The 26148-nt window shown below is 44.6% G+C and overlaps 3 protein-coding genes across 3 annotated transcripts; all 3 read right to left on the bottom strand.

Moving 5' to 3' along the window:
* Positions 1 to 2360: 2360 nt before the first annotated feature.
* On the bottom strand, positions 2361 to 5903 carry cipcb (CLOCK-interacting pacemaker b). Its single transcript, XM_056581877.1, has 5 exons — positions 5583 to 5903; positions 4845 to 5012; positions 4120 to 4304; positions 2572 to 3713; positions 2361 to 2370 (listed from the first exon to the last, which is right to left on the bottom strand). Exons 2-5 carry the CDS (start codon positions 4948 to 4950, stop codon positions 2361 to 2363), a joined length of 1443 nt encoding a protein of 480 aa, XP_056437852.1. The 5' UTR covers positions 4951 to 5012; positions 5583 to 5903.
* Positions 5904 to 6033: 130 nt separating this feature from the next.
* On the bottom strand, positions 6034 to 13142 carry LOC130374422 (snake venom vascular endothelial growth factor toxin-like). The gene is made up of 7 exons (XM_056581174.1): positions 12898 to 13142; positions 10420 to 10447; positions 9840 to 10036; positions 9410 to 9489; positions 9273 to 9302; positions 9123 to 9191; positions 6034 to 6879 (listed from the first exon to the last, which is right to left on the bottom strand). Exons 1-7 carry the CDS (start codon positions 12955 to 12957, stop codon positions 6858 to 6860), a joined length of 486 nt encoding a protein of 161 aa, XP_056437149.1. The 5' UTR covers positions 12958 to 13142; the 3' UTR covers positions 6034 to 6857.
* Positions 13143 to 16577: 3435 nt separating this feature from the next.
* Positions 16578 to 25599, bottom strand: actr10 (actin related protein 10). Its single transcript, XM_056581172.1, has 13 exons — positions 25412 to 25599; positions 24671 to 24743; positions 24489 to 24571; positions 23883 to 23991; positions 23383 to 23490; positions 22775 to 22842; positions 22496 to 22575; positions 21187 to 21222; positions 20894 to 20973; positions 20140 to 20213; positions 19684 to 19765; positions 18787 to 18988; positions 16578 to 17631 (listed from the first exon to the last, which is right to left on the bottom strand). Exons 1-13 carry the CDS (start codon positions 25486 to 25488, stop codon positions 17450 to 17452), a joined length of 1254 nt encoding a protein of 417 aa, XP_056437147.1. The 5' UTR covers positions 25489 to 25599; the 3' UTR covers positions 16578 to 17449.
* Between the last annotated feature and the right edge of the window lie 549 nt (positions 25600 to 26148).

The following is a 26148-nucleotide window of genomic DNA, read 5'->3' as shown; positions in this document are numbered from 1 at the left end:
TATTATTCACCCTGTTGGTGAAGGTGTTACGACGCCGAAGTCCACTGTTGGATAGTTAGGCGAGTACACACACACACACACACACACACACACACACACACACACACACACACACACACACACACACACACACACACACACACACACACAGCATATTTTCATTGTAAAGAATGTACGGTACATTGTATACAGAAAAAATGCGTAGACAAACAGAAATCTGCAATGTATCTGGCTCTTGTGCAGATCAGTTGGTAGACTCTTCGACAGCCATACTCATAAAACAAGGCTTTGAATTGTATGGGGACAGCTAAGAAATTCCTGTAAACAAGATCAAATAATTTTCAGTACATCAGTAACAGTACATTAGAAATAGGAAGGGTTCATCAAATCTAATAAACCAAAAACAAAGCAAAAACGTTTAAGTGAGGCCACAATCCTTATGGATGAATGAGTTGTTTATCTAGACCATTTATTCGAGGCACAAACACATTGCATTAGTTTAGACAATGAAAAATAAATAGAAAAATTAACTACTACTTGTAGTCTTTATAGAGCAATTAATATTAACCAAAATGCATAATATGCACTGCAAAATATCATAAAAAACCTTGTTATCCAAACACACAAAATTAATTTAAAAAGACCTTGAAAATAGTTAATGTATGGCAACGACTGTCCACATAAAGCCTTATGAAGGGTCATATGACCTTGATTATCTATTTGTCCCATTCCAATAATTACTGCTCATGTCTTTTTGTCCATAGGATTAGTCACATGTCCTCCAGGAGCAGGGAGGGGATGAGGGGTATCCATTGAGCATCTGCATTAGATTATAATGGGTTTAATTAAATGATTGTCCGTGCTAGAGGAATTCTTATGTGCATGATGATCCTTCACACAGATCTTCCGTTTCAAACCGGGTCTTCAGACCTCCAAGCACCCCTTAATAGTATAGCATTGTATATTATATCATCGTAAATCTATTCTAAATGCTAGCCCATGGGTTAGAGGAAAGATAGAGCCTGTCTTTCTTTTATTACCACGACATTAAGGACCTAGTTGCTACGCCGCCTTTTAAACTAAGACAAGAGACAAATTCATTGTTCGTGGAAGCGCAAAAGAAAATTCAATATCTACGTATTTGTAGCTGTGGGTTTGGCAGACTCTACTGACCCAGTATGTATTTCAAATACCTATAAAGATGTTGCTTGGGGATGGACACACTTATATGGCAGTTCATCCTCCTTGTATTAGCTTTGCACCTTATTCCAGTTAATAAGATATGATAAATTCACATACTGAAATATAACAAAATAAATATGTCTCAGCCAGAGCACCACAACCTTCTGGAAGTATAGCCTTTGTTTGTGAGAAAAAGCTGAGATTAGTTCATTTTGCAGATGGATGTTTGTTGTGAGGCAATGAAACACGATTTCTTAAATCAAAGTACAGTGGAGCTGTCTGTCTTGGCAGCCATTTCCTCATGAAGTTATATTGTCTTTGCATTTTTAAGATGTACTCAAAACTGGAAAAATACAGTACTAAAACAAGTTGCTACATGTCAGGAACAAAAATCGAACCTCAAAAAAAGATTGTAGAATCACACTCTCATTCACACCATTGATATATGAATGAAAGAATAAAATAAGCTATGGACCTGTATGAATTGTTGAACGTTTTCTCACATGGAGGAACCCATGGACTGTATGTTCAGAGCTCAAGAATATTTTTTGGTTTCCATTTTCTGGTATTGCATCTGCCGTCCTAACACGAAAAAAATTCTAGTTATACACCAAATTGTCAGTTAACCACATAAAATACTCTGTAACTGTCAAAAATAGTCCCACACATCAGGCACACATTGCTCTCGTTTAGAGATGTTAGAGTCGTCACTGATCCCATTCAGTCAGTCACTAAGGCACGGGCTGGACTCATCACCGAAAACAACAGCGAGATCGATATAAAAATGTACATATCAATTATATAAATATGAAATGAGGCATTTAAAAAATATTAGGCCTGCAAAAAAAGTCTTGGTGTCAACAGGTGAATGCATCTGGAAGCTACAATGACTAGCACACGAGAGCTTCATATCGACAACAGTAAACCGATCTTACAGTACGCATTACCTTACTTTGTCACGATCACAGGCAACCCTTTAGAAATAGCACAATGCTAATCACCATATCTATGCTCAATGTCGGACGAAATAAGTGCAGTCCCATGTGTTCTTTGCCCTTTTGGTCCCCGCGACACAAACCCTCCAGGCCTCACTTGAACAATTAGAGGTGCCAAGGCTTGAACACGTGCTCCAGCCGTCCGGCACTCCAACAGCCAGCGGGCGACGGACTATATGTAGGTCACAGCAGTCTGGGGTATACAGAGGTGCCACGGGGCGGGTGTTGGATCGCGGGACACATTTATTCCGGTCCAGCTGTTTCCCTTGTGAAGCCAAGCACTCTCTCATGTTGTCTAGTGGATTACCCCCCCCCCCCTAGCCCCCTTAATCCTTAGTCGTCCTACACGGCGTCGCACTCCCCGGTGTCTCCCCCTCTCTCTGGGTCCTCTTCCTCCTCCTCCTCCTCCTCCTCCTCCTCTTCCTGCAGGCGGGTCTGCAGCCTGAGGATGACTCCGGGGTCGCCGCTCAGCAGCGCCTGGATGAAGAGCTCCGTGTGCTCCTTGAGGCGGTCCAGCTCGCCCTGCGTGTGCCGGTTCTGCCGCTGCAGCTCCTTGGTCTTCAGGGTGATGTCCAGCAGGCCCGACTCGCTCAGGATGTTGTACGTGTTGCAGAAGCGCATCCTCTTGGTCTCGGGGTCCGGGTCGGCGCCCGGGCCCGTGGGCCTCGGGTCGCAGCTGGTCAACGACGTCTGCGTCTGGAGCGTCGTCGGGGCGACCAGCGTCGTCTGCGTCTGGAGCGTCGTCGGGGCGACCGGCAATGTCTGCGTCTGGAGCGTCGTCGGGGCGACCTGCGTCGTCTGCGTCTGGAGCGTCGTCGGGGCGACCTGCGTCGTCTGCGTGGCGACCGGCAACGTCTGTGTCTGGAGCGTCGTCTTGGCGACCGGCAACGTCCGCGTCTGGAGCGTCGTCGTGGCGACCGGCAACGTCCGCGTCTGGAGCGTCGTCGTGGTGACCGTCAACGTCTGCGTCTGGAGCGTCGTCGGGGCGACCGGCGGCGACTCCCTGGGCTCTGAGGTGGGCGGGGCGGTCACCGACGGCGCGAGTCGCTCGCTCTCCACCGAGGGGAGGGGCTTCTGTGGTAGGGCGCGAGGGGACACGGGGGCGGTAGCGGTGCTCCCCGACGGGGAAGCGCCACCTCCAGACTGGCTCTTCTTCTTCTGATGGTGACGCTTGCCTCGGTGAGAGTGCTCCCAGTGGCCGGAGGTCATTTTAGTGCCACTTTTTGACCTTGAGGAAGAGGAGGACGACGAAGACGTGGAAGAGGCGGACGACGAAGAAGCAGTGCCAGTACTACCCAAGGAGCTGGAGCTGCTGTCTCCGGGGTGGGGGGCTATCCTGGGGTAGGACTTGAGGACGGGGAGGTACTTCTTGGGGCGCCTGTGTCTGGAGGAGTGGGGGTCTTTATGGGGAGGGGGCGCTGGGTGGGAGAGCATCGGTTGGATGAAGACCACCTGGGCGGGCGGGACCACCGGCAGGACCCCCTCCACCGCAGGCCTGAAGCCCCAGGGCTTCAGAGGCTTTGGGGGGTCGCTAGACTGCAAGGGCCAGAGAAACACACAAAGATTATTTAATCAACTAATTAATTAATTAATTAATTAATTAATTAATTAGATAATGTCCCCACTGCACCCCACTGATCTCACAGGGTGGGTTCAAACTTTGTATGAAATATTCTGAAAAAAAAAAAAAAGAAAATCCCTTTAATAATTACTAGCATCACTAATTAAAGACTGGACCCATGCAGTTAGGACCGTGTTATTAGTTATTTCCATTTTCAGAAAGATACACATGATCCCTCTGATGAAATTATTATGTATTTATTCCTTAAGAATGTACCACTGTGTATTCGCAATACCGATTAAAAGCAAGGCAGCAATTAAATTAGAAATAATTGTACATAAAACTGGTTTGTCTATGGACAACGTTGTGCTGTAGGACTACCTGCTTGAGCAAGACGTTGTTCATGATGATCATGGGAGACATGTTGGGGTAGGATGACCCTCCCACCACTGCCAGCTGTGAGATCACAGAGCCCGACCCCAGTGTTGCCCCTTGCTGTGGGACACAATGAGTCAAGTCCTCAGAGTCTGTGGTTCCCCTGGTGCTGTTTGGCTCCGAGCTCGTATCTACACATCGGGAAGTGGCAAAGTGTTAGCTTATAGCAATCTGTGCTGCCTGAACCTGCACACTATGAAAGTTTTCCCCAATTAGCTGACTCTAGGGGCTGATATTTATATGCTTTGCAAAAGTGGACCAAACCGATAAAACGGTTTATGCAGAGATATTCCCTGGGTTGACTTGGCGTGTTTAGAAACGTTCTCGTTCAGAAATGTTTTGATGTCTGATGCTGTAGTATTTATTTATATTTTTATTATACAGGAAAGTATTAAAAGGTTCAACGTTACAATTAAAAAAATTAACAGCATGAAGCTGATTTCCAGCAGGTTCTTGTTCTGCAGCACATATAAAAGGAACATCACACGTCACATTCACATACAGCACATAACAGGAACATAGCACGTCAGACATCAGTAGGACAATCACATAGACAACAGAACACACACAGTGCTCTATTAACAGCTGCAGTTGAAAATGTACACAGTGAGCAGCTGTGCGTTTTGTATTGTGCCCGGAATTAGTCATTAAAGAAGCAGATCCACACATACCGGAGAATCCCGAGTCTCTTTCAGATTCCGCCCGGGAACTACCGGACATGGTTCGGAGTTTGTTGATGGCCCTGTGGTTGCTTTGCGTCTTCCGTCTTGTGCTCATCTGTGGCTTTACGCGCTTGAAAGGTCACCACTGATATACATCAGTGTTTCCCACGGCTACACCTGATAAGAAAACAGGTCAGAGTTGGTATCTTTGCATGTCAGTCTGGAATTTGAATACCAAGACACAGACTACGCTGTTGTGTTTGCTCAAGCAGTTGCAAAAACATGCCATGCAATTACTTTTAGATTAGAATGCGACCTTGAATGAGAAAGTTATATTGGTACATTTAAACAAAAACATGCATGGGGAGAAAAAGGTATCTTAATTTGCCCAGTCTAATTTCAACTTCCATTGACAGTTTTTGGTATCATCCTACACACTATTATCGGATCTATGATGAATAGCAAAAGTTCAAACAAAGCACATCTCTCAAAAACAGCTCAAACGGAAACGTCGGAACACTTAAAGGCCCTTCCGATGTAACGGGTTGTTCTACACACCAATGTCTACTTGGAAGTTGCAGAAAAGAACACCTTTCCGTCCCAACCTCTCTTCCTTGTTATCCCAGCAGTGCTCACGCTCATTCAGCTACTAGGACTCGGTGTTCCGCGGCGCGGTCCACGAGAACCTCAGCACACACCACCGGTGACACCGGATCACCACCCGAGATGCACCCGACTCAATGTTACCTTTAGTAACGGCGTTGGAACCAATAAGCGACTGTGGCTTTCATTTGTCTCTCTAAAACACAGTCAAACAATGTTTCCGGGCGCAGAATCGCAGGAGGAAACACACCGTGCTCCAGACGCTTTGTAGTTCATCTTGCCATATTTGGAAAACAATGGGCGGGGCTTGTGGTGTAGTAGTAGAACCGCTGCTTTCTTTAGGCGCGTCGTACCCGCCCTCTTTAGATTCCCTCGTTCCTGATTGGCCGACGAGCTGGCACAAGGCCTAGAAACGTGACCGCGGTCGTGTGGCAAGTTGAGTACATTGTGTTCGCTGGAAGAGGCACACACAGAGGTGTGTGTACCCTGTGAGCACAGGCATCTCCGATGTACCGTCGGGGAATTCGGGGGCCCTTACGATCACAATGTACTCGTGCATTACATTATTGCATAATAGTGTGGCTCTGTGCTGAAACTAAACGTCGGGCGCCCGAGGCCCACGTTGGCTGTTCTTCAGTGAAATATGTTCATAACAGGCGTAGTATGTTCTGATACTTGTCACGTGTGTGGATAGTGAAAAGCATAAGCTCACATTGCATGGGAAAAGGTCAATCGTAGTTCATTTGATGTAGGCTAAACACTTCACTTAGTTAGGTGTATATGAAGATAGGCCTATGTAAAGTTTAAATAAAGCCTTAACTAAAGTAAACAACCAACAATTGTATACATAGAAAACCGTTATTTATCATCTGCCCACATCTTGTTTGTGATTTGTGATTTGCACCAAACAGGAAAAATGTGACTGAAGATGTAAAAGTGAGTTTCATTCATGTTATTTATGTCACAGAGTGCGTCACACTGATAAGGTGACCTATGCAGGAGATTACAGGAAACTCAACACAACGGATAATAGGGGAATCATGTTTTCGGACCAATGGAAGATTTCTGCCATCATATTTATGTTTATTTTTAACTCCTGTTAGTTCCTCTAAATGCTATCAGTCAACTCAAATAACTGTAGGCTATTGGTCATAAGGGTTTATGTTTTTACTCACACATCATTGGAAATGTATTATTTTCCATCAAGGCATAGGCCTACACCATCATTAGAAATAATAAAAATACAGTAAAACAAAAGCTTTACAGTGACAACTGTGGAAATATCTAAAGGAACAGAAATAAAACGTAAAAAATGTTGAACGAAATCTTTACAGATATTTTTTTGCATTAGTAGAAACATAAGGTGATGAATCTGACTCGGGCCGGTCGATTCCTGTGTTCCCCAGGACTGCAGACAGGCTATTCGTTCCCCTCCTGACACCTGATGAAGACACAGACACAGAGCGGTCATCTCAGACACAGAGCGTCCATCCAAAACAAGAACCGTTCAACGCAAAAACCAGAAATCGCTCTTCTCCCCATGTCGGATAAAACCACACTGTGGTTTCTGTCATCTTCAGTATCACACTTATACTAGTAGCTCCGTAGCGGCAGCGCCGTTTTGAGATGAATCTCCGGTCCCTGCACTGAACTGTTGATGAGATTCCTCTCAGGGCTTAGCAAATAGTGCTTTCAGAGGATTGGTTTGAAAATCAATGTGAACTGAATCTTAATGTACTTTGAACACTATGCTGTGGTTGATACCGGAGACTACAGGATGAACGATATCGGAAAATTCTGATGGTTCAATATCAATTTCTACTTATAAAACAAATGTTATACTTTTTGTAATTTAACTGAAGTATCATAAATTATTTAAAAAATATTTGAAAGTAACGGTAGTATTGACCCCTAGTATGGACCTAATCACATTATTTCTAAAGATTTTTTAGAATGGATGTGACATACAGTGTAATACAAATGATGTATGTGAATAATACGAATATTTTAGTGATGTTTCCAAGAAAGCCACAGCTCCTTCTCTCGATCGTTAATACATGTGTCACTGGAATGTGTTTGGTAGGACCATAGGGACGTCTAGCTCCCTCGCAGACCATAAGAATGTCTGTCGCTTGAAGGCACTACGGCAGTGGAACACAGGACCTTCCCACGTGGGGACATAGCTCCGGGAATGTAAAGCAAAGAGACATGTATCCAAATACAGAAGCAATTAAAACGGTTTCACTGCGCACAGATGTGGGAGGGTTTCAGATGGGAGAACGGTAGCAGAGTCACCGCCTACATACAGGGTCGGCTCTGAAACGAGAGGGATAGAGATGGCCTCAAGGTCACACACATGCACATGCACACACCCGTGCACACAAACGCAGACTCACACACACACACACACACACCCAGAACCATCTATACACACAGACGCACGTGCGCGCACACACACACACACACGGACAGAGACTCACACACACACCACACACACGCACACTCAAACATTCACACACACACACACACACACACACACAGACACAGACTCACACACACACAGAAATATCTTTACTGCCTATTTGGTCCCCAGTGTCCAACAGCCATTAGGCCATAGGTTAGCTAGTGGCTGTTGCTATGTGCTTTTCCTTGGGGGGGTCAGGGAGGTCATCAATGGACTGGAGAGTCTATGACTGCTTCGTGGTCCTTGAGCAAGATGGTTTAAAGCCCTGCACGAGTTTCAGAGTCACAGCTAAAGTGCATCCACGCATACCGTTTGGACCAGAAAGTATGATAAATATTGATGCGCTCACTGAATATGCATGCACTTTGTGTTTGTAGGTGCTTGTTATGCATCTTATGCTTGTCTCTTTGTACGAGTAAAAAAAAAAAAAAAAACAGTTTACAACTACAACAACAACAACAACAACAACCATATAAGTCGCCCTGCGCTGATCATTTTAAATTCCCAACCCGTCCATATCAGCGAGTTTAGAGGTCAACGTTTAGAGGTCAACGTTTGACGCGCAGCTTCCTCTATATGCGCACGGAGGCGTGACCCGTGCGTGTGCGTCGTGTCAAATGCCTACTCTGTCGATACCGCGTCCGACAACGCGGCCTATCGAGTTCCCCTCCGGGCTGGGAAGGGTTCCGCTGAGTGGAGCTCTCCCTACTCCTTCCCCGCATGGATCAATCTGCCGGTGTCGTGTTTCCCCGGTGAGAGGCTGCCTCGGGCTGGGGATCAAGCTGTGCCGACACGTGTTGACTGGGAAACCTATTCTGGGCTGTTAGATGGATGGATGGATTGGACATCGCTATAGTAGTGTTTCGTCCGTTTTCGCAGACGCTTTATTTCAAAGCTGCGTTGGGGATCGAACCCAGGAACCTTTTGGCTGAGAGTTGAACAGCCATAGGTAGCACGGTCCTACCCTAGATGGATGGAAAGTATAGATTGATGGATGGATGGATGGATGGATGGATGGATGGATGGATGGATGGATGGATGGATGGATGGATGGATGGATGGATGGATGGATGGATGGATGGATGGACAGAGGGAGGGAGGGATTGAAAGAAGGCTGGGTGGATGGATGGATTTATAGATGGATGGATGGATGGATGGATGGATGGATGGATGGATGGATGGATGGATGGATGGATGGATGGGTCAATAAATACTCTTACCAGCCACAGGTCTTTGCTCTCTTCCGCTTCTTCCTTCCTCGGCTTCTATTCATGATTGATTGACTGTAGCTGTGGACCAATAGAGTGAGAGTGCTGAACAGCTGGAGCACACAGGTTCTAGTACGTCCAAGTAAGTGGGCGTCGACTCACCTGTCGTCATGTCGTTTCTTCTGGCGTGGTCTAAAAAAGTGGGAAAAAATAGGAAAGCAGTTGGGAGTTTGGTTTTTCACATTTTTTGGAAACTCATCTACTGTATACAGGTGACCTCATTGAATTTAATGACTCACCTGCATTCACATTGGAGGTGTTCGGTAAACGATAGACCCACATACTGCCAGCTTTTCTCTGATGGAGAAATCCTCAACAACTGGGTTGGAGATTTAATAAAATCGGTTTAATTTCACTGTGGCTATAGCTGAAACACCAGTGTCATCATCATTAACATTTTATTTGAACCAACCCTGTATCCACACGTATTTCTCGAAGCAAATGCTATATTTCATCTGAAGAGGGAAATTAAATGTTGAAATATGCACAAGTGTGTAATAGGCTACAAAACGCTAATTAATTACTAAGGATGTTCGTCGGTTATTCCCTCAAATAAAACAAAACTTCACGATAACAACGTAAATCTACATGCACCACCATAAAAAAAAAATATTAAAAGATAATGCCCATAAAAAACATAATTACTAAGTACATGGGCGGAGGCCAAACCTGCATGGTGGTGTTCTGAGTGACCAAGGGGTGACATTCCAGGTTCTCGTCGCTACAGCAACCGGCACACCTCCAGAGTGGCACGCAGGCGGGGTGGTAGATGTAGCCCATCCCTGTCGCTGGGTGCTCCTGGCTCACCTCCACCAGCTGCTCCATCAGGTGACACAAGCTGCGGTTCCACAGATCTAGGAACAGCACTGCAGCACCGACAGAGTGGGAGCCGTCACAAATCGTCAGATCGGAGGAAGGTGTTGTGTTTATGTGGTTTTACGCGTGTGGTGTGTGTGTGTGCGTGTGTGTGTTGGTTTGCATGTGTGTGTGAGTGCATGGGTGTGTGTTCGTGCTTGAGTGCATGTCTGTGGCGTGTGTTTGCGTGCAGCGTGTGTGTTTGTGTGAATGGGTGTGTGCGTGTGGGTGCCTATGTGTGTGTATGTGTATGCGTTGGGTGTGTGTGTTTGTGTGAATATGTGTGAGTTTGTGTGCGTGGGTGTGTGTGTTTGCTTGGGTCTGTGTGTGTGTGCTTGTGTGCGTGTGTTTGTGTGTCCGTGCATGCATGCATAGTGTTGAAAGTGTCTCTCACCCTTCGGATTGGGTTCAGCCTGTGAACTCTGCAAAGATAATGATATGGGAATAGGAAATGTTCATTTAGAATATACAGGTGAATTGTTATTGCAGACATATGATGATAAGCCATGAAGTTAGGGGGCAGCTGTAAACAATGTCATTGGTGACCAATCATTTTATTGAAACTGACATTTAAAGGGGTCCTATTTAGCTTCACAGGTGGCATTGTCCACCCAGATGATAAATACGTCAATCAACCAGCCATGGTGGTCTGGTCAAACTGGTTTGCCAATCCATCCACCAACAGGGACACTCAACCGTGGAATGTAACCATAGGGTCGGTTTTGTAATGCGTTGTACTGGCTACTCCGCATTATACCTTGTGGCAAAGAAGTTATTTAAAGCTGTTCAGTAATACCGTAAGACTAGAGCCCCCTCTAGTGGCAGGGAAAGCAAACACTTCAAATTTCACCTTGCATCAAGAGTGATGGAATGTCTTCTCAACCCAAAAATATTTGTATGTAGTATTTCAATAAAAGTAGTTTTTTTAAATCCAATTTGAGTAAAAACTGCAAAACAGGTTACCCAATAAAACTTGGAACGAAATGTGCTTACACTACTCTTCCGGAGAGTGTGGTTGGAGATTTTCGTCGAACAGCAATTCTATTATTGGTTAAAAAGTGCAATTCCCCCAAGGGGAGTCCATTGTAACAAACTCAGGAATAATAAAGTTTGAACAATGCTATTTTCAGATTGAAAAAAACAACTAGAATCCGTTCCTTTCTTCTCTGCAGTCTTTCTCAACTGTCGCTCCACACGCTCTCTGTCTCCCCCCCCACTGTTTCACCTCGTTCTTTCAATGTTTTTTAATCCTTTGTCAGTGATGATTCATGTTGGTGCCGGAAGTGGGGCTATAATATAGTTCCTTGGGTTTCAAATCTCTGCTAAGCAGGCATCTCCTCTGGCTTTGTCTCACACTGTCTCTAATTAAGACAAATGTTAAATTCTGCCTCACGTTGTCTGGGGAACTTGACATAAATTAACTGCAAATTAATTCTCGGATGTTAATTCTTCACTGAATAGATTATCGCTCTGCTGACACTTAACAGGGTGTTAATTTATAAGCATTGCGAGGTGAACCTGCCTTGGAATTAGCCTCCCCTTCTCTCTAGTGGACTATCAATACATCCCATCGACAATATGTCAATGCATCAATACAAATGTACAGGTATCCCAGCATACATTATACACACTTAGATGTATGGAGCGATCAATCAATGAAGACCTATGTAATGTAAATCAACTTAAAACCTTTAAAACACTCAAGAAAGTATTCGTGAACCATGGACTAAATATAAACACCAAAGATGCATCCCTATAGAGAGAGGCTTGTAACTACAGGCTTTCTAAGCCCAGTACACCCAGCAACACGGTTCAAACACGAATCCCGCTGGTTCAATGGAGCCTAAACAGTGTTTCCATCACAGCCCTGTCTTTAGTTTAATCCCTCCAGGGGCTATAGTCATAAAAGATAAATATGCAACGACGGTCAAATGTAATAACTGCTACTGTGTGCACATTGCACCCAATGGACCAGAAACCGAGACCGATGTGAATGATATAAAATCGTTGCATTGGGCCACTACTGGACCACTACTTTCTTTTCAGTGGCAGGCTGTAAATGTATTGATGCTGTAGAGCTGTCCTGATGAGGCCTCCGCAGAGTTTACTCAGTCTCGCTATTGGAGACAGTCAGGCTTTCGATTTCAGATATGCACGTGGTTAAGTAGACCTCGTTATGTCTAATTGGATCTAAGTAACAGGCTGCATCCGCCCCTGCTGGGCTCGTGCATGATTGATTATACTCTGCAGCGCAGTGTACACACACGAGGTCCTGAAAGGGCGTGGCGCTAATATGGAAGGATAAATAAATGAATCAATATATAAATAAATTAAGTGACAGGAATACATTAGCATTTTCAATTTGTTATTTTAAATAGTACTAATCCAAAGCTACTTGTCCAAAGATAAAAGACTAATTGAGGCTTAGTGCAATCCCAATTAATGTCAGGGAAACTACAAAACAAAAACAACATCATCAACAACAACATCAACAACATCCCCAACAAATTCACAGAATGCTGAGTATAGGATTTAAACGGGTATTTAATTTTTTCTTCAACAGGAATGCCCTAGAAAGTTGCAATGGCTTCCCTGCAGGCCATTGTGTTTGATATATAGGCCTAGCCTATATTTGTAAACGTAACGTCAAAATCGATTTGGTCTGGCCGTCATTTTCCATCACGGTCAGTAATTGGAGTAGTGGATTATTAAGAACAGTCAATACCACACTTTATTGTAAAACAACAACAGAATGCCTTAATGTTTATTTCTTCTACGCATTATTTCTTATTTTTATTTTAGCCTCCTTTTTCAGCCCAACAACTGCACAATCGATCAATCTATCTACAGAAACTTAGGGAGAAAGTTTTACCTGCACAGGTATCTGCATCAGGAGAATCAGCAGGAGACGCGAAGCGCGGAAAGGTTGCATTTTACGAAGGGAAACCGTCGCCTGCGTCAATGCGAACTTCGCACTTCAATTAAAGAGCGCAAAAAAAGAGTTGTCGCTTGGTGAGCGGAACTTAGAGGATGGGCGAGCTCTACATCTGGGGAGTGGGGATACTATTATAACCAATCCCCACTCCTGATTTGGGAGATTCCCCTTGTTCTCTCTCTCTCTTGCTATCTCCCCCACATCTCTCTTGCTCTCTCTCGTTCGCTCTTGCTATATCTCACCCTCATGACCCCCTCTCGCTCTTTCTCCTGCTATTTCTCCCTCTCTCTTTCTCTTGCTATTTCTTCCCCTCATCAACCGCTCTCTCCCTCTCTCTTTTTATGGCTATTTCTCCCCCTCATTAAACTCTCTAATTAGAGAGTTTGAGGTAAAGAGAGAAATATAAAGACAGTATATATATATATATATATATATATATAGTTTAAATTTATGAAACGTTTGGAGGAATCTCGGAATGGTATCATTGTGGTAGGCCTACTTGTAAATCCCACTCTGAGCTGTGCTCGCTATACCTCCAGCCTGAGGGTGCACTGGCTGAAATGTTTGTATATTAACTGACTTTTTATATTTTTGTATTGTATTTGTATTGTACTTGTGCTATTTATGGACTTGAGTCTGAAATAATGTTTTCATCATCATATATATATATATTAAAAATATATCTATTTTTCTCTGTCAGTCTCGTTCTCTCTCTACTCCCGTTCCTCCACCCATTAGGCCCATATAGGCTACGATTAAATTACATCCAATGTCAGAAGGCAGTTATCCAGAAATGAATAGAATAAAGTACATATCACTAACAGAATAATACAGCTCATTTGTTTCCTTATCTTGCTCGCTTTGGTGCTCGGGTCAGAAGCCATAGTGAGAGTCAGGGGCCCACCACCACCCCATCTACAAAAACTCTGTAAACGCTTGCCCTTACCCGTTTATCAGGCTAATTTGATTAGGGTAATGGAGCTGCGACGTCGGTTCATCTTTAACACTAGCCCCCTTCGGGTTCCTCAGGCTCCTTGTTAGGGAATGCAGCAGGGATGCTATCACTGTGGCCTCTGTGAGCACTTAACACACTTAAGTGAATCAGATGATTTAATATGCGACGAAGGGGTCGGGTCCATGCTATTAACACCATTATTCTCCTCCAGGGCCAAATTTGGTATCCTTCTGCTAGTTTATGGTCAATTGGGTTGTTTACCCACACAACCTCTCCGTGGCTCGCGGTGATCTCGAAGCGATCGCGGATTTAACGATTCGTCTTCTCAACTGCTTTGGTAACCGGAGCAGAGGGCCTGTCTCTCTGTGTGTTCCTCCTCATTCCTCTGGCTTTCTCCTGTTTATACGCAGCTAAATGTTTATGAAATATTGGGCACTACTAATATTATCATTAGTGCTCTAATTGTTTTCACTGCGTTTGGAGCTGCAGCAGCATGCATATGAGAACATATTTGAAATGAGTTATTTTTTCCGCCATTGTAGTTCTGTCCGTGATATCCTTGCAGCGGGTTCCAGCCAGGACGAAATATAGACCGATCAGAATGGTTTCCTGGGGATTAAATATTGTTCGTAGGAGTGGTGGCCGTAGAGAACTAACACTCCCTGCGTAAAGGGACACTTACGGTGAACTACTGTTTTCATGTCTTTAATATTAACACAATATCCTACTCATCCGTTATGAACAGAACACGTATATACTCTGTCTTTCGCAAGTTAACACAATAACCTGCAGTGTGGACTATCTCTGTTTTTGTCTCTGTTTCTCTATCTATCTCTCCAGGAACGGCCTGCTAAATAAAACATTTCCTTTGGACCGGGGAAGTTGGCTCCCTCCATTTGGAGGCCGCGCCAGGGAGTCCCCCTGCCTGCCCACTCACACACACAGAGGTCAGACGGACAGACGGACAGCTGCTGTTTCCTGCTTCTGGGAACCTCTCTCCGGCTCCAGTCCCACTCCCTCCCCTCTGTCCCAGCAGCCACAGGTGGCCACAGCGCGGCCTGTGTGTGTGTGTGTGTGTGTGTGTGTGTGTGTGTGTGTGTGTGTGTGTGTGTGTGTGTGTGTGTGTGTGTGTGTGTGTGTGTGTGTGTGTGTGTGTACGCTTGTGTATATATATGTGTGTGTGTGTGTGTGTATGGATGTGTGTGTTTTTTGTATGTCTGTGTATTTGTATGTATGTGTGTGTGTGTGTGTGTGTATAACCGTGTGTATATGTATGCATATGTATATTTGCGTTTATATTTGTATGTCCGTGTGTGTATTTGTATGTATATGTATGTGTGCATGTGTGTATTTGTATGTCTGTGTGTGTATGTCTGTGTGTGTGTATATTTGTATGTCTGTGTGTATTCGTATGTCTGTATGTATATGTCTGTGTATATTTCTGTGTGTGTGTGTGCGTGCTTGGATTTGTGTATGTCTCCACCATCCAGCAGATCCTTTGCTCTCTATCTGCTGAGAAAAAAGAAAGTAAACTGTCAAGGGTTGAAATAATGCAATCATGAATCCATGAGCATTCTGGGCCCTTGGTCTGATGAGAACACCCTCGGGGCCCTCCCGGCTCCCTATACTTACACACACAGACCAATACAAGTAGTGCCTTGACCTCGGTTCCGTTCTTGAGCTTTAGCCCTCTGGGCCCCGTGGGGCCAGTTCCTGAATCCCGGCCAGCTCCGGGGAGTCCATGTGATTGAAACTCTGTATTGAATACAATTCACAACGTTAGAACGGCCAACCGGGCTTTTCCATTTGCAGACTATAGTTAAGCTGTACGGGAAGCCTTAGAGTGTATTTTTTTTTTAGATCAAAGTAGTACTTGAGGTTATTTGGGCCTATGCTTCTCAAGGGCTGATATATTGCTAGCCTTAGCTTGATCCTTTGAGCCCCTGCGGAGAACTGCAGGAATAAAAGCTATTAACTCAGACATAGCAGGTCTGAGTCAGAGATACCACTGGGGAGGGGGGGCAGCGATGAGGGTCTTGCCGGCCACGGCCATTGTTATTCATGCCACTGAATGTTTACACCAGTGTGTGTGTGTGTATACCTTCGAGTCTCCTGAAAGTTTGTGTTGGCAGCTCCAGGTGCATTGTGGGTAATGAAAACGTTTTCCGAGTGTCCAGCATCAGGGGAAACCAATGAGATGAATGTGACCCAACAAGCCAAACAGTTGCTGTTCCAATCTTGGGAGGACTCACACACACACAAGGCGCGCGCAAACACGCAAGCACACACACACACAAGATCAGTCCCTATGGCAAGTCACTTATATAATGTAAAATATATAGAATTATATTTTAGTCGGTTTTTCACATCCTGATATAAGCGGCAGGCTTCAGAGGGCTCTCATAACACAGAAAACCCTTGTTCAAATGTCGAACCAATATTGTCTTGAGGAGATCTTCTTTAGCGGAACTCCAAGAGCTTGTTAACGATAACAAACGGCTGCTTTTCGAAGTGATCGGTAACATGTGTATATATCTTGGCTCGCGGCTCGTTGGTTTGATTACACGACGGCCCGCAGAGACCCAGTGTCTTCCCAAACAAACAGACCCCATCTTCAGTCAAAATACATCTCGCAAAAAGAACAGCGAATGGATGATAAAAAGGATTATCGTTCTGAAAACGGATGTTTTAATGTAAGGATTTATTGGTTTCGGTATATATGGTTTACATTCCCGCTTTGCATTTTCTATTATGTTGGATAATCAACATCAATATACAAACAAGAAAAACTACGTTAAATTACTATCGGTTGCTCTTTTTGTAATCTGCAAATGTGTATTGGTAGGATGCAGATTCAATTTTATTTGGTGGATCAGAAAAATACAAAAAACGTTTCTTATTTTTCTGATTCATCAGTGAATTCCTGAAGTCATTGCAAATCAATCACAAAAAACCTCATGGAACAGTATTTGAGTACTGTTTATTTGTTTTTACAATATTTCAGTTGTGAGGCCAGAAAGATGGCATTTGCTATGGGATTACTTCATAATTTGGGCAAACTATATACAAACAGGAACAGAAAAGCAATAAATAAACAAAACTAGGAAATTACATTTGTTAGTTTCAATAAATGCAGAAGAGCTTAACCATAACACTTTCAGTTCAGATGAGCTTTTAAACGGATTATGTCAGTTGTCCTAATCTTCGACTGTCCTAATTTGATTTTAGTGTAATTAAACAAGCAAGACAACAATAAAAAGAGTTGTGTTCGCTGACTAAATTCAAAGTCAATGCAACTGCGCTGCTTCACCGCAATGGGAATGGTTTTCCATTTTAAAAGTATTCATTTTACACGCTTTTGTGCACTGAACTGGTAAACAAAACCCCCCACCATCAAGTTTGTGTGGAACAAGTGTCAACCTGGCAGCCACTCGAACATGTGACTGTGATTAAGACGTCCTGATTGGCCCAGTCGGGGGGGGGGTCAGGGGGTCGACGGAGCGGGCGGCCGGGGGGTCCGGGGGGGGTCCGGGTCTACTTCTCGGTGGAGAAGGCCCTCTTCATGAGCGGGGGCGGGGTCTTGCGGGCATCGTAGACCGACTCGGGCGGGGGGGTGCTGAGGCAGCACCAGTCGGGGATGCGGCCCGTCTGGCTGTAGTGGTCCCGGGACACCGAGCGGCTGCCCAGGATGTCCTGCAGAGAGCCGAAGATGGCGCCTGGAGGGGGGGGGGGGGGGGGGGTCCATCAGACATTGATAATCGATAACAGAACCGGCGAAGAGGGGATTGGAGGAGCGGGGCTCTTTAAAGGCTCAGTTATTGGTTCCACGTCGACGCAACGCAAGGGGGGTTTATGAACCCGTTACGTCCTTGCGGACCCTCCTTGCGTCCCCCCGCAAGGGCCGGACGTGCGCCTCGCAACAATTGTACCCTTGCGTTGAGGCGACGCAGCAGCTAGGGCTGTGATTGGTCCGCTCGCTAAAACCCGACGCAGAACCGAGACAGGTTTGAGACGGCGTCGGAGCGTCTGCGTGGTCCTTGCGTCGACGTGGAACCGTAACCGAGCCTTGAGGCAGTGAGGTGAACCGAAAATAAAACAGTTTTCAGTCTCTCCGCTAACAAACGAGAAGATGAATAAACAGCTCCGTGCATCAGGGGGTGGTTCAAGGATTAATAACGACGTGCTGTATTTAAAATAAACAAGGCAGTTAAAGTTATGTTTGGCAGGTGCCCAGTTATCCAGTCTATCTGTCTAGTTAGGCTGGCAGCCAACCGCCTCCCAATACTAGTGTGGCGCACAACATGTCTCCAGATCAGGGGCCAGGAAACAGACGCGTACACTTAACGACGGTTCCAATTACGTGATATTCCGTAGAGACACTTTAAAAAGGAGACATATTATGCCACCAGGTGTGAGTGAGATTGCCTGCTACAAGCCGTCTTGAAAATCTGCCTCTTCTGTCATCACAAGTAAGCGGGTCTTACCTAGATGTTTGACGGATCGATGAGCAACGTTTCCTACGGTCCACTGGGTAGGCTGCTAGACTGATCTATCCAGCGCACGGCTAGGTGGACACGCCCACTTGTGATGTCAGAAGAGGCAGATTTTCAAAACGGCTTGTAACGGCTAATCCCACTCACACCTTTAAAACGCAAGTGAAGCTGACAACCATCAAAGCCAGCCGCATCAAACACCGCATTTAGGCCCAATCCCGTTTCTACCCCTTACCCCTTCCCCTTCCCCCTTCCCCCCAAGGGGGAGGGTTAAGGAGAAGGGGTAAGGCGTAGAAATGGGATTGGGCCTGAGAATGCAGATCGAGGCATACAACTGCATATGAAGACGAGCCTGCAGCCTGAGGCCCAGAGCCTTACCCCCGAGCCAGGCGGTGCAGTTGGGCTTGGCGGGCGGGGCGTGCAGCCGGAAGCTCTTGGTGGCCAGCAGCTCGCTGTACTTGGGCTTCTCCACCAGGTGGCGTATCTCGGCCAGCAGCCGGTGCTGGAAGCCGGGCAGCATGGCGGTGCCTCCGATCACCACCAGGTTCTCCGACAGCACCTTCCTGGTGTCGATGGGGCACTGGGGGGGGGAGACACACAGGAGTGAGGCTGGGTCTGGGTTCGAGTCCCCGACGTCCACGGGTCTATGTCTAAAATCGCCGGGCATGTCTAAAATCTAAAATCGTTAAAGAAATGCAGTTACTTAGAATGACTCAATTATATGAGTAGGATTATTTAAAAGTAAATTAAATTGCCAGCGTTCAATCAGCATACTATTATAAAAATCTCTTCATTACAGTTTTATTAAAAAGGTGCTCTCATGATGAAGTACCGGTCTACTTGCTAGAAGTGCCATGAATCAAGGGAAAAACAAACAACAGCAACAACAACACAACTATAAAAGTGACCGATGAGGGTACACCAGGCATTCGGGGGAACTGCTTGGACTGCAGTTTATTTGCTAATCTTGCGGATAGGACCGGAGAGAGTGGACACAATGTTGGCAGCGTTTGGGACCCGGGCAGATGGCAGGTCTAGGGAGATTAATTAGATTGTGTAGGCACTAGTCTAGTGGGGGCAGTCTCTCTGAAAGCCTGAGCGCGCTCTCGTTTCACTATGGGCTGCTTTAGTTGCTTCTAAATGTTGCGGTAACATGCACACACAGCTAGCAACACAGGTCAATGATATTCCAATTACAGAGAAAGTAGTTAAATGGTACTAAGTTCTCTTTCCTGCATTTCGAAGTATAGAGAACCTATGAGTAGTTTGGTGTACCTTGACCAGAGTATCCAGAATGAGAGAAGCAATGCTCTTCTCCTCGTTGTCCTGCTCAAACAGCATCTCCATCACAGAGTCCCTGGGAACAGACAGCAACACCAGCCAAGTAACCATTGAGCACCAAAATACATCACAGAGTCAGTCTCCTCTCTTCTCCCAGGGGGGACTATACTCAATATCCCTCCCGAACAAATTAATCACTGAACATAAGATACAATTTACTTTATTAAAGCTAGACCGGAAATTATGTTTTCAATCAAACGATTACAAGAAAGAAATACGATTTTAGCAGATTTTTTATAGGACAGAAATATGAAAATAATATTTGAATCTTAAGGGTCAAAACCAGATTACATTTGACCTAAAAAACAGCATATTGGTTGTGTTATCCTAAGCCTCCTACATTAATAACAGCATTTCCCCAGACAGCCGCCAGCTAGATCCAATACACACCTGATGGCCCCCTTGATATGCAGAATCTTCTCTCCATCCAATGGGTAGTCCACATCAGGAGGAGGGGCGGGGCGCTGCCGACACACAACACCATATATGGATCAGCCTCACTGCGCAGGCAGGGTGTGTCAGTGTGTCAATCAGAACGTCTGGCGCTGAATCCGGAGTTATACTTATGTGGCCGACAGCTGGTATACTGCCGGTCTCTACGCCAGTGCTTGCATTCACGGCCCTGTGCCTGTGATTCTGACAGCAAATGGTCTCAGATTCGGGGTCATCTTTCAATCTTTATAAGGTGAAGATCATGCAATTAAACATAATGTGACCTCCTCAACTAGTCAATCATACATTTACATTCAGGGCATTTAGCAGTCCAAAGCGACTTACAACCATTCATGCACACACCGACGGCGGAGTCAACCATGATGGCGACAGCCAGCTCGTCTGGAAGGGCTAGGCGTCTTGCTCAGGGACACCTCAACACTCAGCTGGGTGGAGCCGGGGATTGAACTCGCAACCTAACCCACTCTACCACCTGAGCTAAGGTGGCTCCCGACGAAATTAATTGAAAAGCAGGAAAGTCGTCGCCTAATCCGCCATCCCTGGCGTGCAGCGACAGGACAGCGGGACTCAGTGGCCCACACAGGTGAAGTAGAAACCCTTGTTGTACCTACGGCGGCTCCTCCACAGAGAAGTATACTTTGTGCTGTGTGAGTGCCGTGCTGGACAGCGATGTGGAGCCGAGTTCACTCACATCCGCCGTGCCTTCCAGGTTGAACTTGGCATCCTGGATCTTGAAGCCTCTCTGCAGGTCGCTGACAAAGCACGTCCTCACTACGGCGAGCCAAACACAAGACCAGAGCTTCAGCACGCACAGATACTCACCCCACGACCAGTCATCATTAAAACTGGGCTGGTTGTTCAGCACGTTGGTGGTACTGCCACTGCCAAGATTTCTTTATCAATGTGTGAACCGTATGTCAGTACTGGAGCAAACAGCTTTTAATGAGCAGAAATGCTTTCATTGAAAGGATCCTTTGAACGCACCTTTAATGTCCTCGACGATATCTTCTTGGATCGCACCTGAGGTACAGGAAAAGAAACACAATAAAGTGAGACTCCATCCTCTTACTCGAGCGCAAGACGTTTCGCTTTACACTAATTAGCCGTCTGAAATCAAAGCCGCCTCAATCACAGTAGTGATCACAGCCTCTGCTTCTGTGAAAGGGTTGCGTCACACCTTGGGGACATGAAACACCTCCCGCTTGACACACTGCCAGCATTGCGGGCACAAAGAAAGCGGTCCTAGCGAAACGCTCCTGAAACAGAAAAGCTGGCGGTTTGCTTTTAATTATTTGTTTTATATACTTTATTTTTTATCCCCGAGGAAACAAGAGGACTCTGCATTTAACCCCTCACTAGGAACATTTAACCCATCACTAGCATCACTTGGAGCATTTAACCCGTCACTAGAAGCACTAGGAGATTTAACCCATCACTAGCAGCATGTGACCATCACTAGCATCACTGGGAACATTAACCCATCACTACCATCACTGAGAGCCTTTAACCCATCGCTTGCAGCACGGACCGGGGAACAAGTCAAGGACTACTGCCAAGTCTTTGTTACATTACATTAGTGTAAAGACATTAGTTTGATGTGTGGAAACTCATTAGTAAAGAATTGATGTGACACATGCTGAGACAGTGATAGCAGATATGCCTTGGCATAAATCAATGAACTCATTACATCAATTGAAGTCAACCGAATTTAAGTCCCTCACATTCATTTTAATTAATTTAATTCAAGACGAGTGTGCAGATAAACACAGTCCTTCCTCCATACAGTTAAGAGGAGTCGGGTGTGTATGTTGAGTCAATAATTGATGGGGCTAAAGGTCTAATGGAAACCGTGAATCAGCATACGCAATAGCACACTATGCTGCAGTCGGTGGTAGGCAGGGGGACGGAGACTAAAATAAGCCCCTTCATTATGTATAATTCACACACTGAGAGGCAAGGACCTGAATATCGCACAGGCTCTACTTTCCAAGTTGAGTTAGTATTCAGCATAACACACGGCATCATTTCCTCGAAAAAGCAATTGATCTATCAGTCATTTATAATGACTGATTATTTGTTATTGTCGATTGATCAATGTTGCTTTTTTATGAATCATGTCAATGTTTCAATACTAATGACATTTTCTCTCATCAAATAATTAATTCAAAACAATCTGCACCGAGACAGATGTGCATAAGTCAATTCATCTTCTACACACAATACAGAAATAAGTAAGTCATTAATTCCCCTAATGTTGACATTAAGGGAATCCAACGTTAGATGAGAGGCTTACCGAGGACAGCAGGTAGGCCCTGCCCAGCGCCTGAGTCTGTGTCCACAGTGCACTGATCCACTAGGAGGCTGTCCAACTCTCTGCAGAGGAAACCACACAGCACTCACTTAATAAAGAGGTGGGCAGCGATTCAAAGAGCAATCTGGAACTGTTACAGAAAGGATAACAGCAATATAAATCTATAAAGGGAACATGTTCAAAAATAAAAAGTTGGAGACTTGGCAACAATCGAAGGCCTCACTGGCAACCGCGTTATATAATTGCTGGATTCAGACTTACTTGTGAATGGCCTGTCCTCCCAATGGCATGGCCTCCCATGCTGGCAGAATGAGGGTACACTCGTACACCTGGGCCGGGAGTTAAGGTAGAACTACAACAGGGTCCACACTCTAGCTTAGCATCTGTCAGGAGATTTCCATAACAGTTCCGTGCTCCCGGATGTTCATATCTATGAGCTGTACTCTGTATTGAATGAGCAGCGTGATATACTTGGTTTACTTAAGGACAACTATGAACCGCCTACTGTTAGAAGTATTTCAACCCATGACTTAAAAGCAGACGTCACATGTAGTCACATGGTCAGTGACAACCAGGCCAGCTATAGTTAACAAGTAATGATAAAAATAATAATAATAATAATAAAAGTATTTTTTTTTGCTTCAATTAGCAAAATGTGTTCAGTAATGTCAGGGTTTCATTCAGTGATGGATATTCCATTATAATGTTTAACTTACATCTCATTCCAGTACATCATCAAAATGCAATACAAGCTGGCTCATAAGCTTTGACAAACAACAACTTTTTTTTGCGGGTGACTGAATATAGCCCATTCAAACATGAAATATGTCTTGTTGCTCGACGTCCCAGTCTTCCATGGTCAAGGATACGGGCAGCACCAGAGTCTCTGTGTAGCCACAATCCATAACCAGAGCTGAGCTGAGCCCCAACGTCATGATGGCCATCAGGTGACTCGGGGCGAAAAGCACTGAGGGCACCTGGGACGAAACAAGCACACTGTGAAGCCTCCCGGAGCTCACACACTAAGATCATAAGCACTGAGGGCACCTGGGACGAAACAAGCACACTGTGAAGCCTCCCGGAGCTCACACACTAAGATCAGAAGTATGCTGAGATGTTGGTTAATATCCTTCTAGTATACAACACATTGATAGGAAATGGAAGCAAAATAATCCCTCAAACACCAGTACTGAAACGATTGACACAATAACCTGCAATTAAGAAATGTATTCGAGTGGAAACTGAGGCCGTGATTGGTTAACGAGTGGTAAACACTCAGATCTCTAATCACATCATTGTTTGATTATAGTCGCAGTATCACTTTTGTCCTCCGTGGATGAGAATTGATATCGGCGTGTCTTCCTCATACCTCAAACTGATTGAAGAAGACCCTGGTTAGGGTCTCTCTGAAGTTAGACGGACAGAGGACAGACTCGATGATGACCACCCTTCTGTCGCGAGGGTTCACCAGCAGGTGTCTGATTGGTTGCACAAAAGGAACCCATCACATTTCATTGGACGAGAAGGAGCCCAGTTATCTCAGTCACACAGCTTCGGCTTAAAATGTTGCTGTGTTTGTGGTAAGAATAGCACTTGATTTATCAGATGCTGACTGGCGTACACACATTTACATTGACATTTACAATTAGGGCATTTAGGGGACACTTTTATCCAAAGCGAATTACAATAAGTACATTTGTCAGAAGAAACCGAAACAACAATATATCTGTGTCGGTACAGTCATGATGTTCATAGAAACAAGTACCAAGCACTAACAATTGTTAGGTTAACCTATTCACGCATACATCAAAGATAGCTAGGATAAGATGCTACACAAAACAATGTACTTTTTAACTTTCTTTAACTTTTTTAAGTGCAAGGACGTACAACATGCAATAAGTGTGTACATTAAGTGCCCGGACATACAATGTACAATATATAATACATTCCAAGATAATATATATATTTTTCTCACCGGAAGTATAGTGTATGGATAAACTCTTTGAGGTTTACATAGAGCTCTTCTGTGTTGATGTTGTACTGGACCACTTTGATGGCCTAAAACAGATCACATTAGAAATTACACAAATATTGTCAGCGGTCGCATCTAGTAAATACCACACATTGTGTTTGCGTTGAGAGACTGCTGGTTTTTACCTGTTTCTGGCCTGCTCTCCGGATCTCGCTCGGAATGATAAACCTTGGCCCCGTTTCTCCCGCAAAGCCACATCTGAAACACCAGGCAGTATGGCACATTTATTAATTACAGTAGTTACATTTACAACGTATATTTTTTGCGGTTTGTAAAGAAACTGGGGGGGGGTTGAAATATTTAATAAATCAGACAGACCACTTGATGTTCACATGACTCTAGCCTGAGAGCATAGCACTTCTATTCATAACACACTAGTCTGATCCCATAGCTACACAGTACAGTAGCTACACTCTACATTAGCTACAACTTTAGTAGACTACTACTACCTACTGTAGGTACTAGTCTACTCTTGTAGCCATGAACACTACAGTAGCTAGTATTCTACACCAGTAGCCAAATCAACACTAGCTAGTAATATACTGCTGCAGCAGCTAATCACTACAGTGGATAGCAGTAGTAGACTAGTCTATTACTCTTGCTATACACAACACTAGCTAATAGTCTACTTCTTTAGCAGCTAACCACTACAGTAGTGCACAACAGACTGCATCGACTGTCATCTACTATATATGTAGAAACAGGATACATTGTATTGGGGTTGATCTCATAGAAAGGTGTACTATTTATTGTATACAAAATGCGGCCTTTGCAAATAAACAACGCAGCAGCCAGACATAATAAAGTGACAGCCTGCTCACCCTAGCATCACGTTAGCTCAAACAGCTAACGGGAAAGCTACTTACTTTGTGTATGCGGCTCCTAAATCAATGACGACCGCAGTTTTTTCTCCGCCACTTCCCAACCCTTCAAATAAGGGCATTGTCTTGTCTTCTATGGAAAACGAGAGACGTAATCTCTCGTTTTGTACTCTGAGTGGTGTTATGTGTTTGACGGACGAGATGTTGACTATTGAATGGGCTGGGGCAGACACCGTGACGTCACCGCCAGTCGCCCTGATTTCTGATTTTTGTTTAATCAATTACAAAATCAAGTTTAACAAAGTTGAATAACCGATCGATATAGATTTTTTGGGAAAGATTCCATTTGTATTTTTCATTAATTTTTCCGACTGGGAAAAATAAAGTTATATTCCTTTAGTCAACAGTAGAGGCCGCCACCACCAAGGCTCGAACCAGCATTATCTATACAGAAATCTGAGCTAATTCTCCAAAATACATAAAGTACTCCATTTAGCTTTTGAGGTTGATAAGAATTAACCACAATTATGTATTTTATTACACAACACGTATTTCAATCATGTGGAACAATGAGCTACACTTTGGTTCAGAAACCTGACCTGGTAAATGTAGCCATATACCAATATAAATAAAATGTATGCAATACATTTCATCATATAATTTCACATTTCACATTAATAGAAAAATAAATAGGCACGAACATGATACAAAAGTTGACATTGATTTTATTGAAACAACCTGTTGGGTCTAAAGACAATTAAAATAATAACTATAGGCCTATA

Source organism: Gadus chalcogrammus, chromosome 21 (genome assembly GCF_026213295.1).
Source record: "Gadus chalcogrammus isolate NIFS_2021 chromosome 21, NIFS_Gcha_1.0, whole genome shotgun sequence".
Classification (NCBI taxonomy): Eukaryota; Metazoa; Chordata; class Actinopteri; order Gadiformes; family Gadidae; genus Gadus; species Gadus chalcogrammus.
This window is presented reverse-complemented; position numbering and strand designations above follow the sequence as displayed.

Excerpts from the sequence above, each read along its gene's own strand:
- actr10 (XM_056581172.1), bottom strand. The coding sequence starts at position 25,488 with ATGCCCTTATTTGAAGGGTTGGGAAGTGGCGGAGAAAAAACTGCGGTC. Across the intron at positions 23,491-23,882 it reads TCTTCTTCAATCAGTTTGAG|GTGCCCTCAGTGCTTTTCGC; the intron begins GTATGAGGAAGA and ends GTTTCGTCCCAG. Across the intron at positions 21,223-22,495 it reads GGGCCTACCTGCTGTCCTCG|GTGCGATCCAAGAAGATATC; the intron begins GTAAGCCTCTCA and ends CCTGTACCTCAG.
- LOC130374422 (XM_056581174.1), bottom strand. The coding sequence starts at position 12,957 with ATGCAACCTTTCCGCGCTTCGCGTCTCCTGCTGATTCTCCTGATGCAG. Across the intron at positions 9,490-9,839 it reads CTCAGAACACCACCATGCAG|TTGTTGAGGATTTCTCCATC; the intron begins GTTTGGCCTCCG and ends TCTCCAACCCAG. Across the intron at positions 9,192-9,272 it reads AAGAAACGACATGACGACAG|CTACAGTCAATCAATCATGA; the intron begins GTGAGTCGACGC and ends ATTGGTCCACAG.
- cipcb (XM_056581877.1), bottom strand. The coding sequence starts at position 4,950 with ATGAGCACAAGACGGAAGACGCAAAGCAACCACAGGGCCATCAACAAA. Across the intron at positions 4,305-4,844 it reads AAGAGACTCGGGATTCTCCG|ATACGAGCTCGGAGCCAAAC; the intron begins GTATGTGTGGAT and ends CCCGATGTGTAG. Across the intron at positions 3,714-4,119 it reads ACAACGTCTTGCTCAAGCAG|TCTAGCGACCCCCCAAAGCC; the intron begins GTAGTCCTACAG and ends TGGCCCTTGCAG.